The 25715-nt window shown below is 45.3% G+C and overlaps 1 protein-coding gene across 8 annotated transcripts in view; it reads left to right on the plus strand.

The window, feature by feature from the left end:
* LOC122079644 overlaps positions 1–24431 on the plus strand; it is a 111181-nt gene extending 86750 nt beyond the window's left edge. For 7 of the 8 annotated variants that reach the window (XM_042646273.1, XM_042646277.1, XM_042646282.1 and 4 more), the window contains 2 exons: positions 23469–23520; positions 23597–23944. In XM_042646273.1, coding sequence (XP_042502207.1) covers positions 23469–23520; positions 23597–23628 — 84 coding nt within the window. In that variant the 3' untranslated portion in view covers positions 23629–23944. Of the gene's footprint in view, positions 1–23468; positions 23521–23596; positions 23945–24094 lie in introns of those variants that run through there. The other variant, XM_042646278.1, reaches the window with a different exon arrangement.
* Positions 24432–25715: the final 1284 nt, after the last annotated feature.

Below are 25715 nucleotides of genomic sequence, written 5' to 3' on the forward strand. Positions count from 1 at the left end.
TTGGGATTGAAGTGTCTAAATCCAAGAAGAGCATAAATATATGCCAAAGGAACTTTATCCTAGACCTATTGAAAGAAACAGGAATGTTAGGCTGCAAACTGCAAGTTCTCCTATTAAGTAGAATCATAAGCTGGGAGAAGATGTTGGCCCTTCTCTTGTTGATGTAGGGAAATATCAGAGGCTAGTTGGGAAGCTTATTTAGTTGTCCTTGACTCATCCAAACTTTACTTATGCAATGCGGTTGTGAGTCAGTTTATGCATGCTCTCAAGAGTGGGCACTTGGATGCGGTTTACTCTATCTCCAATACTTGAAGTCCTCTTTAGGAAAAGGACTACTTTTTGCCAAGTATAACCACATGAGGATTGGAGGTTTTACTGATGCAGATTGGACTAGCTCAGTCTCTGACAAGAGATCTACCTCAGGCTATTGTACCTTTGTAGGTGAAAACCTAGTCACATGGCGGAGCAAGAAACAACCTTCGGTGGCTTAATCTAGTGCAGAGGCAGAATTTAAAGGTATGGCTCTTGGAGTATGTGATCTTCTTAGGCTGAGAAGGCTAGTCCAAGAGTTGGGATTTGATACTGAGGCACCTATGAGACTTTATTATGATAACAAGGCTGCCATAAATATAGCCCACAACCTTGTGCAACATGAGAGAACAAAACACATAGAGGTGGATAGACACTTCATTAAAGAGAATAATGACTTTGGTTACATATGTACACCTTTTGTGAGGACTGGAGATCAGCTGGCTAATATCTTCATAAAGGGTCTTCTTTATCATCAGTTTAGTTCTTTGTTGTCCAAGCTGGGAATGTATGATATTTATTCTCCAGCTTGAGGGGGAGTGTTAAGGATACTAGTTATGTTGTTCTAAGGGTGGTTTAGTCATTCTGTTTTATTTTTTCCCTTTTTCCCTCCTTAGGGAGGTATGTGTAAATTCCTGTAAATATGTTAGTGAAGTAATATATTGATACTAGTGAGATTTTACTCAACATTCTATTCCACCATACCATCGCCTCCTCTCCTTTCCCTCTTCTACTTCTTCTCCAACTCCCTTCTCATTGGTCTTCCTAATCCACATATTCTAACTCATTTCCCCCACCTAAGCTAGTTTTGTTTTGTTCGGGCCTCTTCATGTGTTGTTTTCCAAGGCTTGTTTGTTTGTTAGTTTTGTTTTGTTCTTTGGGCATGTTGCCCCTCTCTCTCTCCCTTGTATATTCTTATTCTTGGTAATGAATTTATTTATTCATCCAAGAAAAAAAAAATACTCGGGAGTTGGATCAGAGAAATTTGATACACTTTCCAAGATTGATCTTTTTTTTCTTTTGGGTGAATAAATAAATGCATTAAAAGAACGGGGAGGTTGCATACAGCCCTAAGGGGAGATTATAAACCCAATCAGGGTGACCATAACCTAGGAAGGATGACTTCCAAAGCTCAATGGGCTTAAAGACTCATTTGTTTTTTAGTCTTCAAGCCCATTGAATATGGTCTGCCACCTAATATGAATTTCTCGTATCTTATCATGTATCAAAGCGACTCCCAAATCAGCTGTAATATGATCATTCCTTACTTTATCCTTTCTAATTTTGCCACACCTTCATCTCATCATCCTCATCTCTGTTACACTGAGTTTATCTACATGATGCTTCTTAACTGCCTAATATTCCAAACCATGCATCATAGCTGGTCGCATTGACTGTCCTATAAAATTTTCCTTTTAAGTTTTAAAAGAATTTAACGATCACACAACACTCCGGACGCACCCCTCCACTTCATTCATCCTATTTTAATACTCTGTGAAATATCGTCTTCTATATCACCTTCTTTCTTTATGGTTGAGCCCATATACTTGAAATAATCACTTTACCAAATCTCTCTTGCATCAATTTTCACCACCACATTATTCGTTCTAGCATAACTAAACTTACACATCATATACTCTTTCTTAGTTCTATTTATCTTTAAATCTTTTGATTTTGAGGTTAATCTCTCTAATTCCAACTTGGCATTATTCCATGCTTTTCTCTCATGCACCAAAATAATTTCATCAGCAACACAAAAGCAATACTTAAATTCTCAACAATCTTCCTACATAAGGCTAATAATCCGACCCGCTTCAGTCCTCCCCTCCTCCGATGACCTGAACCCATGCCCTCTCCCCCCTCCTCCGCCGGCTGCTGCCGACGGTGGCCCCTTCTTCCCTGCCCTATCTTCCTCTCCCGCCCCTCCTCCCTCCTCTCCTCCTGGGTGCTATCCTTGGTCCTCTGTTGTGGTCTCCTCCCCTTCTCCTTCCTCTCCTCCTCCTCCCACCTTAGGCCATTCTCTTTACTTTCATCCCCACTCCTCACTGAACTCCACTCCCGTGGGTCTTTGGGCCCCTGGGCTCCTCGACTCAGAAGTCTGCATATGGAAACTTTGTGTTGTGGGCTTCGCTATTGTTAAAGCCTCCCTTCTCAATTAATGGCATCCTTTGTGCCCCCTCTCCTTCTATATGCTCGATAATGGTCTCTTTGTCTTAACTTCTCCTCCCCTAAAGATAAGGTTGTTGCTATAGATGGTAGCCCTTGGTTTATGGGAAAAAAATCGATATTCTTGCGACAATGGGACGAACGTACCTCCTTCATTTAGAACCGAAGTCCATCCCCTTTTGGATCTCCCTTCCTAAATTTCCCCTCCACTTCTAGTGTGTCAAGGGTCTAAGCATCTTCAAAACTATCATTAACGAGCCCCTCTATTCTGACAGGAGAACCAAGACCATGGACCGCTTGTCTTTTGCTCATTTTTACGTTGAGGTTTCAGCTAAAAGAAGCCTTCCGTCCTCTGTCAAAGTCCTTGAGGGAGATGACCACTCCTTTGAACAAGAAATAAAGTATGAATGGATCCCTCCCATGTGCTCTGCCTGCAACTGCTTTGGGCATGCAACCATCCATTGTGAAAAAAAAAAAAATTCAAAGTACGGCCCACGAAGATATTCTGATTGAGAAGAATGAAGCTCATGTCAGACCTGCTCCCTAGGTAATTCAGAATGAAGGCTCGACTTTAGCAACTTCAGTGCCTGAAAACAAAGTATTTGAGCTCCGCCCCTTGAGAAAATCTTTTAAGAGGAATTATAGACAAAATTTTCAGCCGGCAACCTTTCCTCTGCCGTTTTGGACCCTTGTCTCGTACCGATGGTCCGTTTGAGAATCTTGGGGACAATAACCGTTTCTCCACCTTAGATTGCCTTGATGATTGGATATTGCCTGCCACCCTGACACTGCCCCCTGTTTCCCCTCTTTGCAACTCGGTTCCTCCTACTACCTCACCCTCTCTCGCCTCTGAGACCCTGAACGATCCCTGCTTCCTTCCTCTCTTCCCTTTGTCCCCTCCTCATTGACTCTCCCCCTGCTCCTACCTCTTATTGGCCACTCATCTCTCCCTGGTACGAAAATCCCTAGATTCCCTCTTATGGCTTCCTTCTTGAACCAGCTGGTCCAACTTGAACCGCCTTTTTATCCACTCGATCAATTCCTCCTAATCGAACTCTTGTCGGAATTTTCAAAATTCCATGTAGATCACCCTCTTTCTGGGTAATCTATATGACCCGCTCCACCCGTTTTGTAATCCCGTGGACCCCTGTCCCTACCCAAACCCACCTCGTTCCATCCACCATGATCCTGGTCCATCTTCTCTGGACCCAACCCGCCTACCTAACACGTCTCCTTCCTTACCCGACTCTACCTCCACCCTTCTGTCTCATGAGACCAGCCTTTCTGCATCGCCTTCTCTCCCCTCCATCTCCTCTGGGAGACCCTTCCTCCCTGATTTGCCTCCCCCCTCAACCCCCTTGCCCGTTTGCCCCGTTGCCATGGAAGATACCTGCCTTACTCCATCTGATTTGCGTCTGTTAGGCAATTATGCCACCGTTTGGCCTACTTTTGACTCCGCCACTGTTGTCTCTGCTACTCTTGTTGCTGCTCCGCCTGACCTGCTATTATCTCCACCTATTGATGTCTCTATTACAGCTGTTGTCTCCGCTTCTAATATCTCCACTACCGATGTCCCTGCATCGTGTGATACTGCTGCCTTTTCTCTCGACCTCCTGACGCTGCAACACTCGCCTTGGGGGGTACCACTACCCTCTACAGTGATACCTCCTTGCCTTCTGTGCTCTCGCCTGGCCATCTGCTGGGTATTGATCCTGTGACATCACCCCCTGCTGCCTTAACTCTCCTAGACGCCTTGGAAGGCATCATCATCGACTCTCAATCCTTAGTGACAATATCGGCTACCTCCGCTACACTTGCTCCTCTCTCCCACGCTCCCTGTGGGCTCTCTCCATCCTTAGCCGAAATGCTTAAGAAGGCGTCATCACTAACCTTCACCTCGGCTGTCACTGGTGCTTCCTGCCCTTGTAACATATTTGTTTTGGATGCTTCTCATCGTCGCAATTTGTTGGAATCACCCCTCGGTTCCTGGCCCTCAACTTGGCTCTATACTTGTGGGCTCTTGCCCTAAGGGCCTCCCCCCTCCTGGGAAACCTGGTCCTTTAGCTGAGACATCCCCCTTACCTTAACTGGCTCCTCCGGTCCCCCCTAAACCCCTTGTTTCCAATCACAAGAAAAAGGCCATGTCTACCCTCCAACGCCCTAAGAGACTCCATCACTAAGCTTCCCACCCCCATTGCCCTCCCCCCTCAAAGAGTACTCTCGTAGGATTATGACCAAGCCTGCCCCGTCCTCTACCCCATCCTCCTGCTCCTTGGAGTCTCATTTTCCCTCCCTCCCCCCTCATAAATGATTCCTTGGACTATTTGGAATGTCGAAGGTCTAAACTCCTCTGTCAAACAGGCTGTTATTCGCTCCCGTATCAAGTCTTCCAAGGTTATTATTTACTGCCTCCTCAAAACCAGTGTCCTTGAAGCTAATGCCTCTCACATTGTTGCCTCTGTTGCTCTGTCTTGGTCTTTTATTTCCAACTATACCCATTCGCCCAACGAGCGCATTGGATCCTTTAGAACCCTCTCCTCATCAATATCTCCCTTCTTGCCTCTTCCTCCCAAGTCATTCACTTCTTCTCCCTTCCCTCAGGCTCCCTTCTTTCCTTTTTCTCTGTTATCTATGCTCTTAATTGAGCCCCTGATAGGCTCCCTTTGTGGTCCGACCTCCTCTCCTTCTCCTCCACCCTCTCCTCTCTTCCCTGGGGGATTGCTGGTGATTTCAATGTGGTTCGGGCTTCTTATGAAAAACTTGGTGGAACCCCCATTGACTCTCCATCCTCTGAATCCTTCAATAATTGCATTGAGGATATTGGTATGGATGATCTTAGATGGACCGGCTCGAAATTCACTTGGCAAAATTGTCGAACTGGTAAGGACCGTGTGGCCTGCAAGCTCTACCGTCTTCTTTTCAATGAAGCTTGGCTCACCGCCTTCCCTGCCTCTCATGCTAATTTTGACCTTCCGGGTATCTTCGATCACTCCCCCATCTCCCTCTTCGTTTAACCCCATATATCCTTCGAACCCAAATCCTTCAAGTTCTTCGACATTTAGACCCTTCATGATGGATCCCTTCCCTTGGTTAGTGATACTTGGGCCGTTCCCACCCCCATCTCCTCCTCTCTTCTCCTCACCTTTGCCAAAAAGCTCAAACGTGGCAAATTGGCCTTCAAAGCAGGTTGCCCTGGACCTCTCTTCTCGCCTTGCCCAAGAAGAAGAATACTTTCTCCGCCAGAAGTCTAGGATCAAATGGCTTGAGCTGGGAGATTCCAACACGGCTTACTTTCACCGCTCTCTCAAAGCCCACACTAACACCAACTCCATTCTCAAGCTCATCTCTCGCTTTGGGTTGGAGCTTACCTCCCCCAATGACATTAAAGACGAGGTTGTCTCCTACTTTGATGCTCTTTTCCACCCTCCCCCTTCTCCCCACTCTCCCCTCCCCCCTACCCCCTAATTCCCTTAATAAATTCATCCTGAATCATCTCCTGCCATCCTTTCAAGCCATCCACTCTGATGATGAGATCGTAGGTGCTGTCCTTCATTATAAATCCAATAAAGTTTCTGGCCCCAATGGTTTCAGTATGGGATTTTTCTCCACCTGTTGGCACATCATTTGTGATGCCCTCATCTTCGCCATCCGTAGCTTTTTCCTCAACCCCTCCCAAATCTCTGGCATCAACCATTCCTTCCTCTTCCTTATCCCCAAAAGGATGGTGCCCAGAGCATGTAAGGTTTCAGACCCATCTCCCTATGCAATCTTCTTTACAAGTTAATTGCCAAGATCCTTGCTAATAGGATCCAAAAGGTTATTGACTCCCTCGTCAGTCCAAATCATTCCGCTTTCATTGTTGGGAGAAGTATATTGGATAACATCATCCTTTGCCATGAGATTATTCGTGGATTCAACGGCAAATCCCACTCGTCAATGACCCCTCTGAAGATAGACATACACAAGGTGTTTGATTCGATCCGTTGGGATTTTATCTCCTTTGTCCTCCAAATGTCCTTCCCCCCCTCCTTCCTCCACTAAGTCCATGCTTGTATATCCAACCCCATTCTCCGTCCTCCTCAATGGTAGTCCTGCGGGGTTCTTCTCCGCTGCGGCTGGTATCAGATAGGGATGCCCCCTTTCCCCTTTTCTTATTTTCCTGGCCCTCGAAGTCCTCTCATTCTATCCATTCCTCCACTAATCAACACCTCATCTCCCGCATCCCTAAATGCAAAGCTCTCATGCTTACCCACCTGGCTTTTGCTGATGACCTCATGATCTTCTCTAAAACCGATCCGACCTCCATCTCCAACATCATGGCTTCCCTCCAGACTCTCGTGATGTTTATCTCCTTTCCATCTCTGGTTTCTTATCTGGAACCCTCCCTGTCAAATATCTTGGCCTTCGCCTCATCTCCTCTCGCCCCTCCCACCACTACTGTACCCCCATCCTTGACTCCATCAGGAAAAGGCTCCAGCTTTGGAAGGGGAAACTCCTCTCCTATGCCGGACGCCTCGTCCTCATCAAGTCTGTCCTCCAATCTCTCTGCCTCTATTGGTCGGGCATCTTTTCCCTCCCTGCCTCTACCTCGAAAGCCATTGACTCCCTGTCAACTCTGCTGCTATCCTCATGCTCATCTAGAAAATCATTTCCAAGCAGCAGAGTATATGAGTCTCCTGGGTCTACTATGTGCCCCTTAAAAATGATTCCCTTTGGACTGCCTCCCCCTCCCCAGATGCTTCCTGGATTTGGAGATGCATTCTTAATTCCAGATCCTTAGCCCTTCCCGCATTTTCTGGCACTATCGGCAATGGCTCCTCCGCCTTGCTCTGGCTCGACCCTTGGCACCCTGCGGGCATCCTTCTCCCTCTTGCTTCCCCTAGAATCATCGCGGCTTCGGGCTCAACTCGTTCTGCCACGTTGACTCCATTCTCTCTCCTTCTGGCTGGTCTCCTCCCTTTCTTCCTCCTCCCCTCTCTAATCTTTAGTCTTCTCTCCCCCCATTCCCCCCGGGCACCGAGGAATTCCAGACTCCATCATTTGGCCCCCCTCCTCCTCAGGCTGCTTCTCCTCCGTATCTGCTTGGAACTTTACCCGCTGCAAAGATCCTCCTATTCCTTGGAGAAACATCGTCTGGTTCAAGGGTCAAATATCCCGCCACAGCTTCACTGCTTGGCGTGCCCTCTCCTACTGTCTCCAAACATAGTCCTTCCTTAATTGCCGTCACATCCAGGTTCCTACCGTCTGTTGTTTGTGTTGGAATGGTACAGAAGATGTTGACCATCTTTTCTTCTCCTGCCCCTTCTTTGCATCCATCTGGAAAAAGGTCTTTCGCTCTTACTAGCCCTCCACTCATCCCATCTTTCCTCTCTCGGCAATGGATTTGGGTAGACATGACCTATAGTGGCTCCACCATTTGTGACATAGCAGGGAAACTTACCTTTTGCACCACCATCAACCATGTTTGGATAGAATGTAATCTTCATAGATGGATGCCCAAATCCTGTTCCCTGGAAGGGATTTGGAAGGCCATCTACTTTGATGTCTCCTCCAAGCTTAGATCTATCTGCCATCGCCCGGTTCGTGATACCCCAAGGAATAGGCCCACTATTGTTTCCTGGGGTTTTCCTACATCTATTATCCCCCCCCCCCCCCAAATGGCTCTCCCCTAGTTAAATACTTTGTGGGTTTGGTTTCTTTTTGCCCCCTGCCCCATTTTCTCCTTTGTATATTCTTCTCTTCGGCAATGAATTATTTATTCATCCAAAGAAAAAAAAATGTATCATCAGCAAGAAGCATTACAGCAAGGAACCTCCTCTTGATTGTCAATGGTCAAATCATCAATGATAAGCGCAAATAAATAAGGGTTTAAAGCTGATCCTTGATATAATCCAATTGTAATTGAGAATTCATTGCCTTGAATCCCCCCACACACACAATTCATACACTAGTCACCACACCGTCGTACATTTCTTCATGTCCACATATTTACTTGAAACACTTTTCTACTCTAATACTTGCCAGATTAACTTCTTAGGGACTCTGTTATAAGGTTTACAATTCCTTAAATCTTCACACATTATTCTCCTCACCTCCAAAGTGTTTGAATGTGTGGCATTTGTTTATGTATTAGATATTCATCATGACAAATTAGGTCCTCAGTCAGTGAAGTGTGTTTTTCTTGGATATTCTCCCTCTCAAAAGAGAGATTTTGTTGTCCATCCCTGAGAAAAAATTTTGTCCAAAGAAGTCACATTTTTTTAGGATCTACCTTTCTTTTCTCCATAAGGCAATCTGTCCCATTTCTCTCCATTGGAGATTCTCCTCTTCCAGTTTTGGCTGATTCCTCGGTGTCGACCCGATCGGATTCCTCTGTTACTACTTCTACAGATCTTCCTCTTATCCAGGTATATACTTGACAAAGCCATGTTGCAGAAACTCCTACTCCCCTTGCTGCTATGAGTGACCTCCACCCTCTCTCTTCTCCATCAAGTGCTGCTCCCATTCTTTCTTCTGATTACCACTGCTGTTGGGGAATTGTATACAGTAGTCCCCCTGCAAATACCACCAACATGAACTATAATTTATGTTCCGCATACCAAAACCCACTCCAGCCTTGTAACCTTACATAAAAATTCCCATGAAAACAACTTCAGATTCGAATTTATTCTAGACATTCATCACCATTCCTTCTAAACCCAAACCTGATTTCATTCTAAACCCTTTTTTACCTTCAACTATTTACACATTCTATAACCAAGGCCGCAAGCTTACTCTCTTATTTCCACCAAAACATAGGGTTAACTGTGGACTTGATTCGACACATTGGGGCTATTTCTTTATGGACGCAAGCTTATAGGTGCACTCAGAAAGGAATGGATCAACATTTCTAGACTTCACATCTTGTTCATGGTGATATTGATGTTATTAGTATATCATCGGATCTATGTAGAGTATCTTTTCAGAGGTTTTTTTTTTTTTTTTTTTTTGGATGAATAAATAATTCATTACCAAGAAGAGAAGAATATAACAAGGGGAAAAAGGGGGGGGGGGGAGGGCTTAAGCCAACAAGAAGAAGCCAACCTGAGGGGACCACAATAACTAACAAGAAACAGCACTAAGCTACAATAGGAACAAAAGGGGGGGGGGGGAAACAGCACTAAGCTCAAGCAGGATGGATGAGGTCAATCTGCAAGTTCCAAAAAGTAATGATGTGGGAATTTTTTGGGGAAATAGGGATAGGGTGAGGGTGGAGGGCATGGATGGCCTGAGCTTTAGAGGTAACATCAAAGTAGATAATTTTCTAAATCAAATCCGGGGATCTAGATTTGGGGGCCCATCTACGAATGTTGCGCTCCATCCAAAGATGGTTGATAGTAGCACAGAAAGCCAATTTTCCCAGGGTGTCGCAAATGGAAGGGCCAAAGAATGTCATGTCAATCCAAATGCATTCTCTATTAAAAGGAAGGATAGTTCTAGGATTTCTCCAGCATTTGGAGAGAACAGATTTCCAAACAAGGGAGGAGAAGGGGTAGGAGAAAAAAAGGTGGGGGATATCTTCAGCCCAGAGGGGCAAAGACAGCAAGAAGGGTTAACCTGGATGACATGGTGGATGAGGACGGATTGGGTTGGAAGAAAGTTGGAGAGGCAATGTCAAAGGATAAAACTGTGTCGGGGATTGTGACCCTTAAACTAGACCAATTTATGCCACGGGACAGTCGGGGAAGAGGTCCGAATGTGGGCCCAAGCCGAGGCAAAAGAGAAAATGCCATTGGAGGAGGGGAGCCAGTTGCATTTGTCTTCCCTCCCTCAATGGCCAGGGGGAAGAGGGGGAAGAGAAGACCAGAAATCCGCAAGAGGAGGGGGAGAGGAGGGGGGACCAACCAATGGCATAGAAGGAAAACCAAAGCATTAGAAGGGAAACCAGAGGAGTAGTCACTCTTTAAGTGAGAAGATGAGATAGGATACCCAAAGGATGCCAGGGGTCCTTCCAAAGGGAGGTAGAGTTCCCATTCCTAATGGAGTGTGAAATGGCAATGAGAGTAATGGGTCTATGCTCAAGAATCTTCCTCCAGATCCAGGAAGCATCATGGGTGGAGGGGGCAGTCCAAAGGGAGTTGTGTTTGAGAAGACCAGAGAGGATCCAATCAACCCAAATGATTTTGTGTTTGGACTCAATTTTCCAAATAAGCTTAAAGACACCAACCGAATTGGCTTCCTTAATTCTATGAATTCCTAAACCTCCTTCAGCTTTGGGGAGACGGACCTTGTAGCGGAGGGGCCTGAGGAACTTGGAAGACTCTGTGCCTTTCCAGAGGAAGGAGCAAAGAAGACCCTCAAAAGACTTAATCACCGAAGCAGGGAGGATGAAGGTACCAAACCAATAAAGATACATAGATTGGAGAACCGATCTGATCAAGGTAAGGTGGTCGGCAAAAGAGAGGAGCTTGCCTTTCCAAAGCTAGAGCTTTTTCCTGAGATGGTCGAGTAAGGGGTTGCAGTGATGGCAAATAGCCTAGAAGAAATAAGGGGCAGGCCCAGGTATTTAACAGTGAGGAAGCCCAGAGGGATGCTCGAGCTGCCACAAAGGACTTTCTTGGCCTCAGAAGAGATAGCCGAGAGGAAGATATTGGATTTAAGGAGGTTGATTTTGAGACCCGAAAGTGTTTCAAAGTTGTGAAGGGTAGATATGATGGTGGTGATGGAAAGGGGGTCAGCCTTGGAGAAAATCATAATGTCATCAGCAAAAGCCAAATGGGAGAGGAGAGCTTTGCACTTGGGGATAGGGGAGATGAGATGGTTGTCCGTGGTAGATTGGATAGAACGGGAAAGAATTTCTAAGGAAAGGGAGAAGAGAGGAGAAAGGGGGCATCCTTGGCGAATGCCACGGCCTGAGGGGAAGTAGCCAGCTGGGCTTCTATTAACAAGGACAGAGAAAGAGGAGGAAATGTAGGTATGAATCCATAGGTCAAAAGAGGCCGGGAATGCCATTTGGAGCAGAACGTTGGAAATGAAGTCCCAACTAATCGTGTGTGAGTGTTACGATCAAAACCCCGAACAACCTTATAACATAGGATAATATTGTCAGCATTGCTCCTACCCGCTATAAAGGCGGATTGGTTGGGACTGACAAGAGAATCAATGACTTTCTGAATCCTATTGGCAAGAATTTTGCAATGAATTTATAGAAAAGATTGCAGAGAGATGGGTCTGAAATCATTCATGGAGACCGCTCCTTCCTTTTTAGGGATAAAGCAGAGGAAGGTGTTATTGATCCCACCGATTTGGTTTGGGTTGAGGAAGAAGCTTCGCACCGCAAGAATGAGGTCATTACGGATGGTATTCCAGCAAGAGGAGAAGAATCCCATGTTGAAGCCATCTGGAACCCGGGGCTTTATTAGTCTTATGAGAGAGGATGGCCGAAAGGATATCTTCCTCATTGGGGATGGATTGGAGAAAGGGAAGGAGCTCCTCAGGGACAAACTTGTTTATGAGGTTGGGAAGTATGGGGGGATTGAAGATTCTCTGGAAATGGGAAATAGCCTTGGTCTTGATGAGGTCAGGAGAGTAGAGATCATTCCCAGTGGAAGAAATGGGCATGGGGATGGAGTTGGCATTATTGCTGGCTTTAAGGGAGCGGTGGAAGTAAGCCGTATTGGAGTCTCTAAGCTCGAGCCATTTAATGCAGGCTTTTTGGTGGAGAAAGCTTTCCTCTTGCTCTAGAAGCAAGGAGAGGTTAGAAGCTGCCAATTTTTCTTCCTCAGTCAAGACAGTGTTGAGGATATCCTGCTAGAGTCTGGATTGAATGGAGAGAAGCTTATCTCGACCAATGGCAACTCGGGAGGAGATGGTCCTGAAGGTGGAGGCATTCCAGAGCTTGAGGGTGGCTTTAACATTCTTGAGCTTTTTGGCAAAAGCAAGGAGGGGAGAGAGAGAGCGGGAGATGGGGATGTTCCAGGCACTGTAAACTAACTAATGGAAGTCTGGGTGAGAGATCCACATGTCAAAGAATTTAAGAGGCTTAGGCCCGAACGAGTGGAAAGGGAGGACATGAAGGGAAATGGGGTTATGATCAGAAATCCCGGGGAGATTAAAGCAAGCATGGGAGGAAGGGTAAGAGTCCATCCAAGCTTCATTAACCAGGGTTCTATCAGACTTGCAAGCTACCCGATGAGTTCCGGCTCTTTTATTGTGCCAGGTGAATTATGCACCCGACCATCGAAGGTCAGTGAGATTGAGATCATCAATGCAATCGTTAAAGGATGCAACCACCTGAGAATCATTGGGGTTTCCCCCGTGCTTTTCGTGGCTGAAACAGATTACATTAAAGTCACTAACAATCCCCCAAGGCCGAGAACTTAAGGAAGGAGATAAGGAGGGGAGGTCAGTCCAAAGGGGCTACCTAAGGAAAGCTCTATTATGAGCATTGATAACAGAAAGCAAGCAGATGAAGGGACCGGAGTGATGGGAGATGGAGATGTGTGTGACTTGCGATGAAGAGGAGAGACGAGATAGACAGGGAGGATGGGTCCCAAAGGATCCAAATCTGGCCATTGGGACTGTGAAGGTAGTTGGATTCAAAAGACCAACGGGGGGCAATAGAAGAGGTTATACGACAGGCATTGGCCTCAAGAACCTGGGTTTCTAAAAGACAGCAAAGGTTGGACTGGGAGGATCTGATAAAGGAACAGATCTTAGCTTGTTTTGCCGAGGAATTAAGGCCTCGGACATTCCAAATTGTCCAAGGGATCATTGGGGACAAGAGGTGGAGGGCATCAGGCGCTTGGATGAGCTGCGGGGGGTCTTAGAGGGGGGTAACGGTTGTAGCCTATGACAGGGGAGGCTAAGGCATTGGTAGAAGCTAAAGTGGTGGAAGAGGATTTTTTGGTTTGCTTTCTGAGGGTGTAGGAGAGGACAGAGCTAGAAGAGGGGGGGAAGGGTGCAAGAAGTGGGAATTAGGATAGGCTGGGGGTTAGTAGTAACCTCAACAAGGACCTCATCCAAAAGTTCAGCTAGAGGGGCTAAGCGAATATCTTGGGCACTCAACGATCCATAACTGATAGGGATTCCATTGGTAGCGAGATCATTACAGGGGTTTGGGGCCTAGCAGAGGCCAGTACATGCAGAGGGTGGGGGCTAGCATCAAAATAGAGATTAAGGTAGCCTTCCAGAGAGGAGCCAAAGGCCTGAGGGTCTCCAGCAGGGGTAAGGAGATCCATCATGGGCAAGGGGGACGTAGCGATGTCTTTAGAGTTGAAGCCGAGGGAAGGGAGACCTTCCAAGGTCGGTTAAGGAGTAGTGGTGGAGCAGGGGCCTTCAAAGGCCAGCGATGGATCAACGGCAGAGATTAGACCGACAACTGATCAAATAGCAATGGTAGGCGGACATAAGATGGTGGCAAGAACATCAGCAAGGGTAGAGATCGTCAACGTAGCAGCGACAGTGGAGGACGAGGGATTCGCAGTGGAAGAGATTGTCGGCGTCATCGGCAGAGGCATCGATGGGCGCTGACAACAAGTGGTAGAGAGTGACCTAAAGGGGATGGCGACGGGTGGAGAAGACAGGGGTGTCCGGTTAGGAAGGTGGAGGTTTGATGGGTTGGTTTGAATGTTGGATAGGGTTGGTTAGGCGAAGGTGTGGGTTGGGCTATAAAGGTTTCCCAGATATAATGGGTGATCTGAAGGGAATTTTGAAAATTTGTTTATAAGTTGGACCAGGAGGAATTGGTTCAAAGGGATAAAGGCCGGTTCAAGGGTGGTCTGGTTAGATGTGGAGGAATATAATGGGTTGGGGATGTTAGGGCTTGATGGAAAAGATTTCAAAGAAGACAAGACAGAAGGAAGGGAGGGGAAGCAGAGGTGGAAGGATAGATTTGAGGATGGGGGCCAAGGGCTCAGTGGCTATTGGCAGTCTGGCCTGACAATCTGAAGAGGGAGACATCAAAGTAGGAAGAAGCTGAGAAGTACCAGTAGTGATCTGGTCTGGCAGAGGGTAAAGAGAAGTAACCTCAGTTAACTCAGGCTTTGACATTACAAGGAACGAGGAGTTTGATCCATCAAACAAAGGCATTGGAGATGTACCAGCAGTCCTAGGAGCCAAGGCCATCGTCAGTAGTGGAGCAGTAGCAGTTTCCGATGAATGAGCAAGTCAGTTTCTTTTTTTCGTATTTCTTTTAGAGCTGTGATCCTTGAAAGGGGCTTCCAGGGAGACATTACCAGAGATGGTATAAGCTTCAGTAGCCTCTTGGTCAGTAAGGGAGGCAGGGACAGCCAGGTCAATCATGCGTAGAGCAGTCTGGTGCCCAAAGCATTTGCAGAGCGAACAGATTGGAGGCACCCAGTCGTATTTGATTTCTTAGGCAAACGAGTGTCCTCCATCAGTGATCGTGACCGAGTTGGGCAGTGGATGATCAGCTTTGATTTCCACACAGATCCTTGCAAATGAAAGTCAATCCATCAACTTAGTTCTTTTATCAGAATAAAGGGGCTTCCCAAGGAGAGAGCCAACCAGGCTAAGACCTTTAACCCACCAAAAATGGAGGGGAAGATTGGGAAGAACAACCCATAGAGGAATAAAGGTAGGTTCGGATTTGTTGAAGGAAGTGTGTTCATCCCAGTTCCTTAGAGAAATAGGCTTCTTCCCAACAAACCAAGGCCCTCCATCGATGGCGGTAGGTCTGTCAGATTCGGTGTCAAATTTGAAGTTGAATGGACCATTCTCGAGCATAAATGTGTTTATGGAGCAGGTAGGCTTCCATTGATTTAAAAGAGAAGCTTTTACAACAGCAAAGGGAGGTCTACTGCCCAAAAAGGATCCTATCTCGCAGTTCTTCCATTTCTATATCTCAGATTCCAGAAAGCCAGGCAGGCAAAGGCCAACAGGGAAAGAGTTGAGGATAGTAGGAGGGTGGACGTAAAGGGTACGTCCAACGGAAGGAGTGGACGAGGGGGGTGAATGGGTGGAGAGGGGGTTGAAATGACTGAACACAGGTGGAGGGAGGGAAAGGTCGGTTGGAGAGGGGTAGGAGGAGGAGAGGGTAGGGAGGGGGCAAGGCTGGAGGTGGTCCAAAGACGGTAGATTTTCCAATGGAGAGGGGGAGGTGGCAAAGGTAGGAGCCGTAGAAGGGAGCAAGGGCATCAGGCGGTCATGGCATGGGTCCGAGGGGGTAGGGGCTGATCTCTGGATTTTTTTAATACAATCCTCTTTTCAGAGGTTAACTGCTTGCCAATAGTGAGGTTTGGCTGGGGTTATTGGGCTAACACTTGATGGATATATTATGGTTGAATTTGGCAGGCAATTATTGGAAATCTAGGAGTATTAAGGAATCTCAGTAGTGATGGTGGTGCATTTGTCGATGTTTTCATGGGCGGTGTGTTATAGATCTGGAATTTTGGAACACTGTCAAAGTTCATGATAATCTTTCACAGTTGGATGTGAGAGGTTGTCTTATAAAGAGGACTTGTGAATTGGATGCGGGAACAACTTTAAGACCCATACTTAATCCCTGTAGAACTATTCATCTTCATTGATTTAAGTTCTTGCCATCTTTTCGGCAATTTTTACATCTCAAAATGGCAATAATATACCCAATTTATTTCACCCCTCCTCCTATGAAGACCGATACCTATGGTAACTGACCCCCTTCCGGCGGCTTTGGCCGCCATCACCTCCCCCTGTCCCCTCTCCTCTCTCCTCTCCCCTCTCCATCGACCTGTCCTGTCTCTCCCTTGTCCAGTCCTCCCTCCCTCTCCTACACCTCTCTTGGTCTTCCCTCTTCTGATATGCAATCCTAGTCCGACATTGTTTCTAAACCTGCCCCCTCCACTGGAACCATCTCTCCTCCCCCCGCTGCTGGCCATACCCTATACTTCCACCCCTTATCATCCACAACTCCGCTTTTGCTGGCCTTTGTCCACCAGGCCTCCTAGCCTATGAGATACTTCACTGGAAGAATTGCATTGTGGGCTTCTTTCTGGGAAACAGGCCACCATTCTCCATTGTTAAGGCTTCCCTCCAAAACCAGTGAAAGCCGGTGTGTAATGTCCACGTTCATGTTGGATAATGGCACCTTCATCTTCAAGTTTGACACTGAATCTGACAAAGCTAATACCATTGATGGTGGACCTTGTTTTGTTGGGAAGAAACCAAAATTACTTAAGCACTGGAATGAACATACTTCTCTCAACATCTATGCACCGACTTCCATACCTTTATAGGTCATCTTCCTCAGCTTACCCCCTCATTTCTGGTGTGTTAAGGGCTTAAGTATCATTGCCTCCCTAATTGGAAAAACCTTTTACTATGATAAGCTTACTGAAGTGATGGACCGACTTTCATTCGCCCGAGTCTGCATCGAAGTTGAAGCTGATCATCTGCTCCCCTCTTTGATCACAATAATAAATGGAGGACATTCATTTGTTCAAGTTGTTAGAGTACGATTGGGTCCCCCCCCCGCATTTGCACATCTTGCAAATGCTTTGGTCATCAGACCAGGCATTGTTAGAAATCAAAGATAGACTCTGCTCATCAGCCCTCGATGAACCATTAGGCCTCTGATCATCAGCCTCTACAGATCCCAACCCGGAAGAAGCTTTTACAACCCACATCACAAAGCGCACCAAAAAAAAAAAGAAATCGAAGTACGACTGTTACTGTGAATGTGACCAGGGTTTAAAGTATCGGTCCATATCGTATCGTATTGGCCGATACATATACGTATCGGCCTACCGATACGATACAGACCGATACGATATGTGAAAATTTTAAAACCCTTTTGTATCGATACGCATCTTACGATACATACTGATACCCATCGATACGTACCGATACTCTATAAAAAATTCAAAATCGAAGTAAAATGTACGTTTCGGTATGTATCGGTACGTATCGGTGTGTATCGGTATGTATCGACTGATATGTACCGATACGGTCATAAAATGGCCAAAATGGGTAATTTTTTAGAAAAACACAATTTTTTTTAGGTGGTTTTGTTCCAAAGTTGCTACCAACCATTTTTCTCTAACTAAATTAGAAATCAAGGTTGGGAACAAAGATTTTACATTTATGGGACAACTACAAACCTTAGATTCCTAGTGCGATATTCTCAATTTACTATTTATGCATAATACATGTTATATATAGCTTTTTTAACTCTTTTTTATGCAAAAGTGTATAAAAAGTGTTTCCTATCCATTTATGTGCGTATCTTTAGCATATCTTTGATACGATACGATACCCTCTGATACATATCTTAATTTTGGCCGACCGATATGGCGATCGATACCTATACTTTAATCCTTGACTGTGACTGATTCAGTCTTCGGCCGCCTCCCGTCGATGAGTTCCATCCCTGAGACTTCTAAAACTTCTGGTTCAACGGTTGCAAGATCTTTGCCCGCTGGTCTGTTACCAAGGCCTTTAACTGATGGTCACACCTCCTTGATCTTGATGTCGCCAGATGCTTCCCCTCACGTCTCTGTGATGCTACACAGTTCTCTAAATTTTGTATCTCATTCACCTGGATGCCTGGACGGACAGACTGTCCTTCCGACCTCTTTGTTTAATACCCCCTGCTCATCCCTTCCTCCTTTGCTCTCCCTTCCTGTCGCTGCTGACATACCTACGAACCTTCATCCCTCGTGCCCTAAAACTCTCCCAACCTCTGCCTCCTTTTATTCAGCCTACCACCTTTAATTTCCCCAACCAGTCTCCTATTTAGACCAACCATCCCAACCGGCCTCCTAACCAATCCAGCCAGCCTTCGAACCAAACCAACCCGAAACTGCCTTTTGTTCCTTTGAGCCAATTTCTATCGATCCACTTACTAAACTAGTTCTCTAAATACCCAACCGACCACCTCCTCTACCTGGGTTACCTATACAACCCAACCCACCCATCCAAACAACCTAACCCCTCGACCAACTTACCCAACCCATCTCTCCCTTCTCCCACACCCGACTTTGGTTTTCTCAATGCCATGAGTTGTGTGTTACCTTCAAACATTTGCTCTACCTCCACTCCCTATGGCAACCCCTGCTCCACTAATTGCTTACCATTGTCAATTGACTCTGGTGTTCGCGCCCCGATCTTTGATGTCGCGATAGCATCTACTTTAACCTCCTACCAACCGACCTTGGAAGGTCGCAGCTCCGACTCGACTCACCTGCCTGTTTGATCGTCGTCCTTGGAAGGTCGCAGCTCTGATTCAACACTCCCCCTTGTTCGATCTTCGGCCTTGGAAGGCTGCAGCTCCAACTCGCCTCTCCCCCTGTCCTGCAATCGGCCTTGGAAGATCCTTTAGTTATAGGCCCCAATTCGATTACACATGCTCTCTCAGCAGCTCTACCGTCGGCCTTGGAAGGCCCCCGTAACACGTTCAACCTCCATGCTCAACAACTAGTTGTTGACAGTCCCAAGGATGCATGCTCTATCTCTGAAGTCTTGGGTTGTCCACATATGACCTCCATGATACAAATGTTGTCTCCAACTGTGAAGATACAGTCTCCCACTGCCTTCATCTTCAGACCTCGGATGTTCTCGCTGAGAACCGAAAGCATAATGAATTTGAGCAATCTTTGACCACTGAAGACATTATCATTGGCTGTATGGCAGCCCCCCATATTGACTTGGATGATTTTCTTGATACTCAAATTACCAAATCCACTCCCATGCCCAAAAAACTATCCACTGCCAATTCCACCACCCAAAAAAAACTCAAAAAAAAAACACTCCACCCCCAAACCTTCCCTAAACACCACTGATATTATTGCTTCCCCCATCATTGGCTACAACTGTCGATCTTCTAGTGCTTCGGGTCCCTTTATCCCCTTGACCCCCCGTAGATTATCTCTAAGCTAGATGCCCTCCTCCCAGGGTTCTCAATGATCCCTTGGACTATATGGAATGTCCGAGGTCTCAATTCCTCGGCAAAATAAGCTGAGATCAAGTCCCTCATTTGCTCCCAGTCCAATCTGTGTTGTTTGTTGGAAACTCATATTTTGGAACCTAATGCATCTCGCATTGCCTCGGTTATCGCCCCGCACTGGTCATTTAAGTCAAATTATCTTCACAGCCCCAATGGTAGGATTTGGATCCTCTGGGATCCCTCTTCCCTATCCATCTCCTGTCACTCCTCCACCCAAACCATGCACATCTCCATCTCCCATCGATCTAGCCCCTTCATTTGCTCTCTCAGTTATCTATGCACACAGTAGAGCCCCCCTTAGGCTACGCCTTTGAACTGACCTCCTCCTTCAAGCCCCCTCTTGGATCTAAGCCCTGGGGTATTGCTGGTGACTTTAATGTCATCCGTTTCAGCCAGGAAAAGCACAGGGATAACCACATTCAATTCTAGGTTGTGGCTCCCTTCAACAATTGCATTTATGACATCGACCTCACCGACCTCAGATGGTCTGGAGCCAAATTCACCTGGTATAACAGAAGGGTTGGTATTCAGAGAGTGGCTTGCAAGCTGTATCGTGTGATTGTCAATAAAGCCTGGCTCGACTCTTTCCCATCTTCCCATTCCCACTTTGGTCTTCTTGGGATCTCTGATCATAGTCCCATCTCCATCCATGTCCTCCCATTCTGGTCCTTTGGTCCTAAACCTTTCAAATTCTTTGATATGTAGACTTCCCATCCTGATTTCAAATCTATTGTCCACTGTGCTTGGAACATTCCCACCCCCCGATCCTTGCCCCCCTTCCTTTTGCTTGTAAGCTTAGGAATGTCAAAGCCACCCTCAAGCTTTGGAACTCCAATACCTTTGGAAATATCTCCTCTCGGGTATTTGAAGGTAGAAATAAGATCCATTCAACCTAAGTCCAGCTTCAGTTGGACTACTTTCTTAACACAGCTCTGGTCGAGGAAGAGAAAGTTACAGCCTCTAATATTTCCCTTCGTTGCCAAGAAGAAAGCTTTCTACGCCAGAAAGCTCGAATCAAATGGTTGGACTTAGGTGACTCAAACTCAGCCTACTTCCATTGTTCCCTCAAAGCCAAGAACAATGCCAACAATATCCCTATACTTTCTTCCTCCTCTGGAACTGACCTGTTCTCCCCTGATCTTATTAAAGTTGAAGCAGTCTCCCACTTTCAGACTCTTCAGTCCTTCCCCCAACCCCCCCTCTCCCCCGGATCTTCTCAGTAAGTATGTCCCCGAGAATCTCCTCCCTTACCTCCAATCCATTCCCAGTGAGGAAGAGATCCTTTCGGCCATTCTTTCCCACAAGGCCAACAAAGCCCCGGGCCCCGATGGTTTCAGTATAGGTTTCTTCTCTTCTTGTGTACAATCCGTATGGACCTCATCAAAGTTGTCCATAGCTTCTTCAATCCCAATTAGATCGGAGGGATCAGCCACACCTTTCTTTGTCTACTTCCCAAAAAGGAAGGAGCGGCCTCCATGAGTGACTTCAGACCCATCTCTCTCTGCAATCTCATTTACAAATTCATTGCCACAATCCTTGCAAACAGATCTACCTTCATTGCTGGGAGAAGTATTGTGGACAATATAATCCTTTGTCATGAGATTGGTTGTGGTTTTGACCGTAAGTCTCACCCCCCCAGCTACACTCCTCAAGATCGACATTGATAAAGCTTTTGACACTAGTAGCTAGGATTTTATCTTTAATGTTCTGCCCTAGATGGCATTCCCGGCATCTTTTGTTCACTGGATTCGCATTTGTATCTCTTCCCCTTGCTTCTCAGTCTTAGTGAATGGTAGCCCTGCAGGATACTTTCCCTCGGGGCATGGCATTAGTCAAGGCTGCCCCTATCCCCGCTTCTCTTCTCCCTCTCCTTAGAGGTTCTCTCCCGTTCCATTCAATCGGCCACTGACCTTCATCTCATTTCTCTCATACCTAAATGTTAGTCTCTTCTCCTTTCTCACTTGGATTTCACTGATGACATCATGATCTTCTCTAAGGCCGATTCCCTTTCCATCTCCACTGTCATGATCAACCTCCAATCCTTTGAAGACTTTTCAGGTCTCAAAATCAGTCTCCTTAAATTCAATATCTTCCTCTCTGGTGTCTCCCTTGAGGCTCAAGCTAGCCTTAGTGCCCTTTATGGGATTCCTTTCGGTTATTTGCCAGTTAAATACTTGGGCCTCCCCCTTATCGCTTCTAGGCTCTCCTCCCACCATTGTACCCCCCTTGCTTGATCATCTACGGAAAAAGCTTCATATTTGGAAAGGTAGACTTCTTTCTTTTGCTGGCAGGCTTACCTTGATTAGGTCAGCTCTCCAATCCTTGTACCTGTACTGGTCAGGAACCTTCATCCTCCCTGCCTCGGTGATTAAGACTTTTGAGTCTTCTCTGTTCCTTTCTGTGGAAAGGCTCGGACTCTTCTAGATTCCTCAGACCCCCTTAGCTGGAAAAAGGTCTGCCTTCCCAAATCTGAAGGTGGTTTAGGAATCAGGAAGATCAAGGATGCAAATAAGGTTGGTGTTTTTAAGCTTATTTGAAAAATTGTGTCTAATCAAAAGAGTATTTGTGTAGACTGGATCCATTCCGGTTTTCTCAAATCCAATTCTCTTTGGACCACGCCTTATATTCATGATACGTCCTGAAATTGAAGGAAAATTCTTGAGCATAGACCGATTGCCCTTGCTTCCATATCTTAATCGATCGGTAACGTGCAATCCATCTCCCTCTAAAACGATTCCTGGCATCCTATCTCAATTGATATCTCCCATAACTACTTATTCTTCTGGCCTCCCCTCCAATGCCTTGCTCTCTTCGATCCTCTCTCCCATAAGCTGGTCCCCTCCCTCTTGTCCCCCTCCTTTGAGGGACCTCTGGTCCTCCCTTCCCCCTCTCCCCTCTGGTCATCGGGGAAGAGAAGATAAATGTTCCTGGACCCCTTCTTCCAATGGGATTTTCTCCTTCGCCTTTACTTGGTCCTATATTCCCAACCCTTCCCCTCGGGTTCCCTGGTATAAGGTTGTCTGGTTCAAGGGTCATATTCCTCGCCATAGTTTCACCCTATGGCATTGCCTGACTAACTACCTTTCCACCCAAGCCTTCCTCATGCACCACCACATTCCTGCCACCCCTACTTGCTACCTCTGCCCTTATGGGATCAAGGATATCCCTCACCTCTTCTCTTGCCCCCTCTCCTCCCAGGTCTAGAAGATTGTCCTCTCCCACTGTTGGCCGACCAAAAGACCAATACTTCCCTTCGACAGAAAATGGATTTGGATAGATATGACCTTCTCGGGTCGTTCCATTTATGACTCCATCGGCAAACTGGCTTTCTGTGCTACTATTAACCACCTCTGGATGGAGTGTAATATCCGTAGATGGACCCTCAAATCCCGTACTCCGGACTAGATTTGGAAAGCTATCTAATTTGATGTTACTTTCAAAGCCCGTTCCCAAAACTAGCCTTCTCTCCCGCCCCATCCCCAGCTTCCCTAAGAACTTCCTCATTATATCCTCTTGGAACCTTCAGGCTGATATCATCCACCCCTCCTGAGGGTGCTGGCTCCCCCCCTCCCCCCCGGCCCCGTGCTCTTCTTTGGTGCTTTGAGGATGTTCCCTTTGGTGTCCTTTTGCTTTTGTTTGTGATTTCTTTGCTCTCCCCTTGGGTTGGCTTAAGCCTCCCTCCCCTCCCCCCCCTCCTTTTTTCCCTTGTACATTCTTCTTCCTTGGTAATGAATTATTTATTCATCCAAAAAAAATATACCCAATTTGTATTTTGGGTGTACCATTTCAGTGTACTTCTGGAGGAACTCAAGGTGCTCATTGCCAGTTTGTTTTCAGTGTGTTGGTGATGATCCTTGAATCTCACTCTTTTTTTTTTTTCACTGTTGGCTGATCTTGTTGTTTTTTTCTTGCTACGATGAGAACATTGGCCCATTAGTTGTATGAGAGACCCAGGGGAAGTGGCTGGTTTCATTTAGATGTTATAATGCTTCTCCGGTTTTGATTGTACCGTGTTTTTAATGTTCATCTGCTTCTTCTCTGGCTCATCCATCTTTTGGACTTGGTTAAGGATGCTAATTGGGAAGCTGATGCACAAGCAAACTTGGCTGTACACCTTGCCGGTGAGACCTCCGAACCCTATGTCTGAAGTTTTATTAATGATATCCTGAGACGTTAATGCAATCTTTACTTCTTCAGATGGTGAAGTTCAAGAGGTGTGTGACAACTAGCTGGACTAATGAAAGGCGGCTTTGAGATATTTAGAACAGTTTATGTAACAGAATACATGCAGTAGACGCATATGATCCTGTATTTTGTTCTCAGCCTAAACTAACCTTATTGTAGGATACAGATGTGCTAAACAAACCTAAGCAGTTTACATTTCTATTGTTGTCTTTCTTCGCGAAAGCTTCATACAGGTGATGTTTTGTATAATCCTCCTGTTCTTGATTTTTGTGAGTCTGCTGATTGATTTGTGTGTGAAGGACAACATAGTTGACTCTGCCAAATGTGTATAATTAGGAATGTCATCAACAATGTTGGCTATTGGTGATGTGTGTGATAGTGCAAATTCATAGTAGCAAGTTTAGGTTCCATTGTGGAAGAAACGTTATTGATGAAATTCCAAATTACCTAGCATTAATCTTCGCGACGACCTTTGTAGCTTGGTAACCTTATGTGCCATTGCTGGGGCAGGTTTTGCAGGTGATCAAGAATCTGAATCAAACATTGGGAAATGTGGCAAAACATTGCAAGGTTCAGGTTAAAACACTATTGCCTGAAGCTAAAAGGAGGCAGCTATTCCATTACCCAACATAAATTGCAATCTTCCAAGCCTTCCCCCACCAAAGAAAGTTAAAAGTCTTTGTTATCCCCTTTACAGTTCCATCTCGTTCTTTTCTAGTCCCAGACTCCTACCTTTGTTGCTTGAATTGTACTGCATTGGCTCTGCTTGTATCCAAGGAAGACTACGTTCGGTCTATGTTTTGGTAGCCAAGAGAAGAAAAGAAAAAAGAATTTAAAAAAAAATAGAAAAGAAATGACTTGGTGAGAAAATTAAAAAAAGTATGTGTTTGGCTAGCATTAGAAAAGAAAAGTTTTTATATTTTCTTGTGTTTTTGGTAAGAATTGTTTTTTTCCCAAAAGAAAACTTCATTAATCCCAATCTGAATCTTAAAATTTGAAAAAGAATATTCTCTTGGTTTAGGACATGCCGACACAAAAAGAATTTATCAAACCAAAAAAATAATATATTTTTGGTATTTTTTCTTTTCTTTTCTTGATTAACAAACATAGCCTCAAGGTTAATTTTTCAAAAAATTAACAATTATGGTGGAGTGGACTCGCTCCCTTGGATGGGGATGAGAGTGGTGAGGCCGAATTGAACTTAAAAATCTGATTTTGGAAATTGAAATTTCATTTGGTTTGATTTGATTTTTGGCTTTGAGTTAAGAGCTAACATTTTGACTTGAACCGAATGTATTGTATCTTGTATAAACTAAACTGAATTTAAAACACGAATTTTAGGATTTCTCCTTCATTTCCTCTCTTCATCTTTGTACTTCTGCTCATTTTTCTATTTCATGCCTTGGTCCTTTAGATGAGTGAGACATTTTCAAGTCTCGTACGAATCGAAGAAGTGAACCGAATAAGACCAAAATAAATTAACCAAATTACTTATACCATATTAAAATTTAAAACCAAATAGAATCTAATATAATTAAATTAAATTGTTTTGGTTTTGATTTGAGATTTGAAAAAATATTTGGTTTCGATTTGATTTTTATCATACATAATTACATTGCATTTAGAACTGAATGATCAAAATCAAATCGATTGACACTCTTAACTAAACTAGAGACAGGTAAGGGTCTAAGGCTCTTCAAAATCAGAAAAAAAATTTCTCCAACACCTACCCTTTAATGACTCATTTAAGGGTATGTTGTGATGCATGTCTAAGCCATCCCACTATCTCAACCCTTGAATGGAAGTTGGAGTGTCGGTCATTAAAGGTCCAAGTCGTTGGAGAAAAGGAATATCCTTCAAAGCCACACTTGGCTAGGTACAACGTACCAGTCAAGTCAAGTCAAGCATACAAGTGTATAGGTACAAAGACCAAGCACTCGGGATCTCTTTTTTCTTATGGAACCTAGGAAAACTGGGCCTCAGTCTTGAAACACTAACAAAAGCCCATCCGATTCCTCTTTTGGTTTTCTGGATTAGAAACCCGAATCGTGAGGCACGCACGCGATTTTTATTTTTTATTTTTCAGGTAAAATTCCAGGCTTATAAGCAGAAAAGTTGTTACTTTGAATAA

This window comes from Macadamia integrifolia, chromosome 5 (genome assembly GCF_013358625.1).
Source record: "Macadamia integrifolia cultivar HAES 741 chromosome 5, SCU_Mint_v3, whole genome shotgun sequence".
NCBI classification, from domain to species: domain Eukaryota; kingdom Viridiplantae; phylum Streptophyta; class Magnoliopsida; order Proteales; family Proteaceae; genus Macadamia; species Macadamia integrifolia.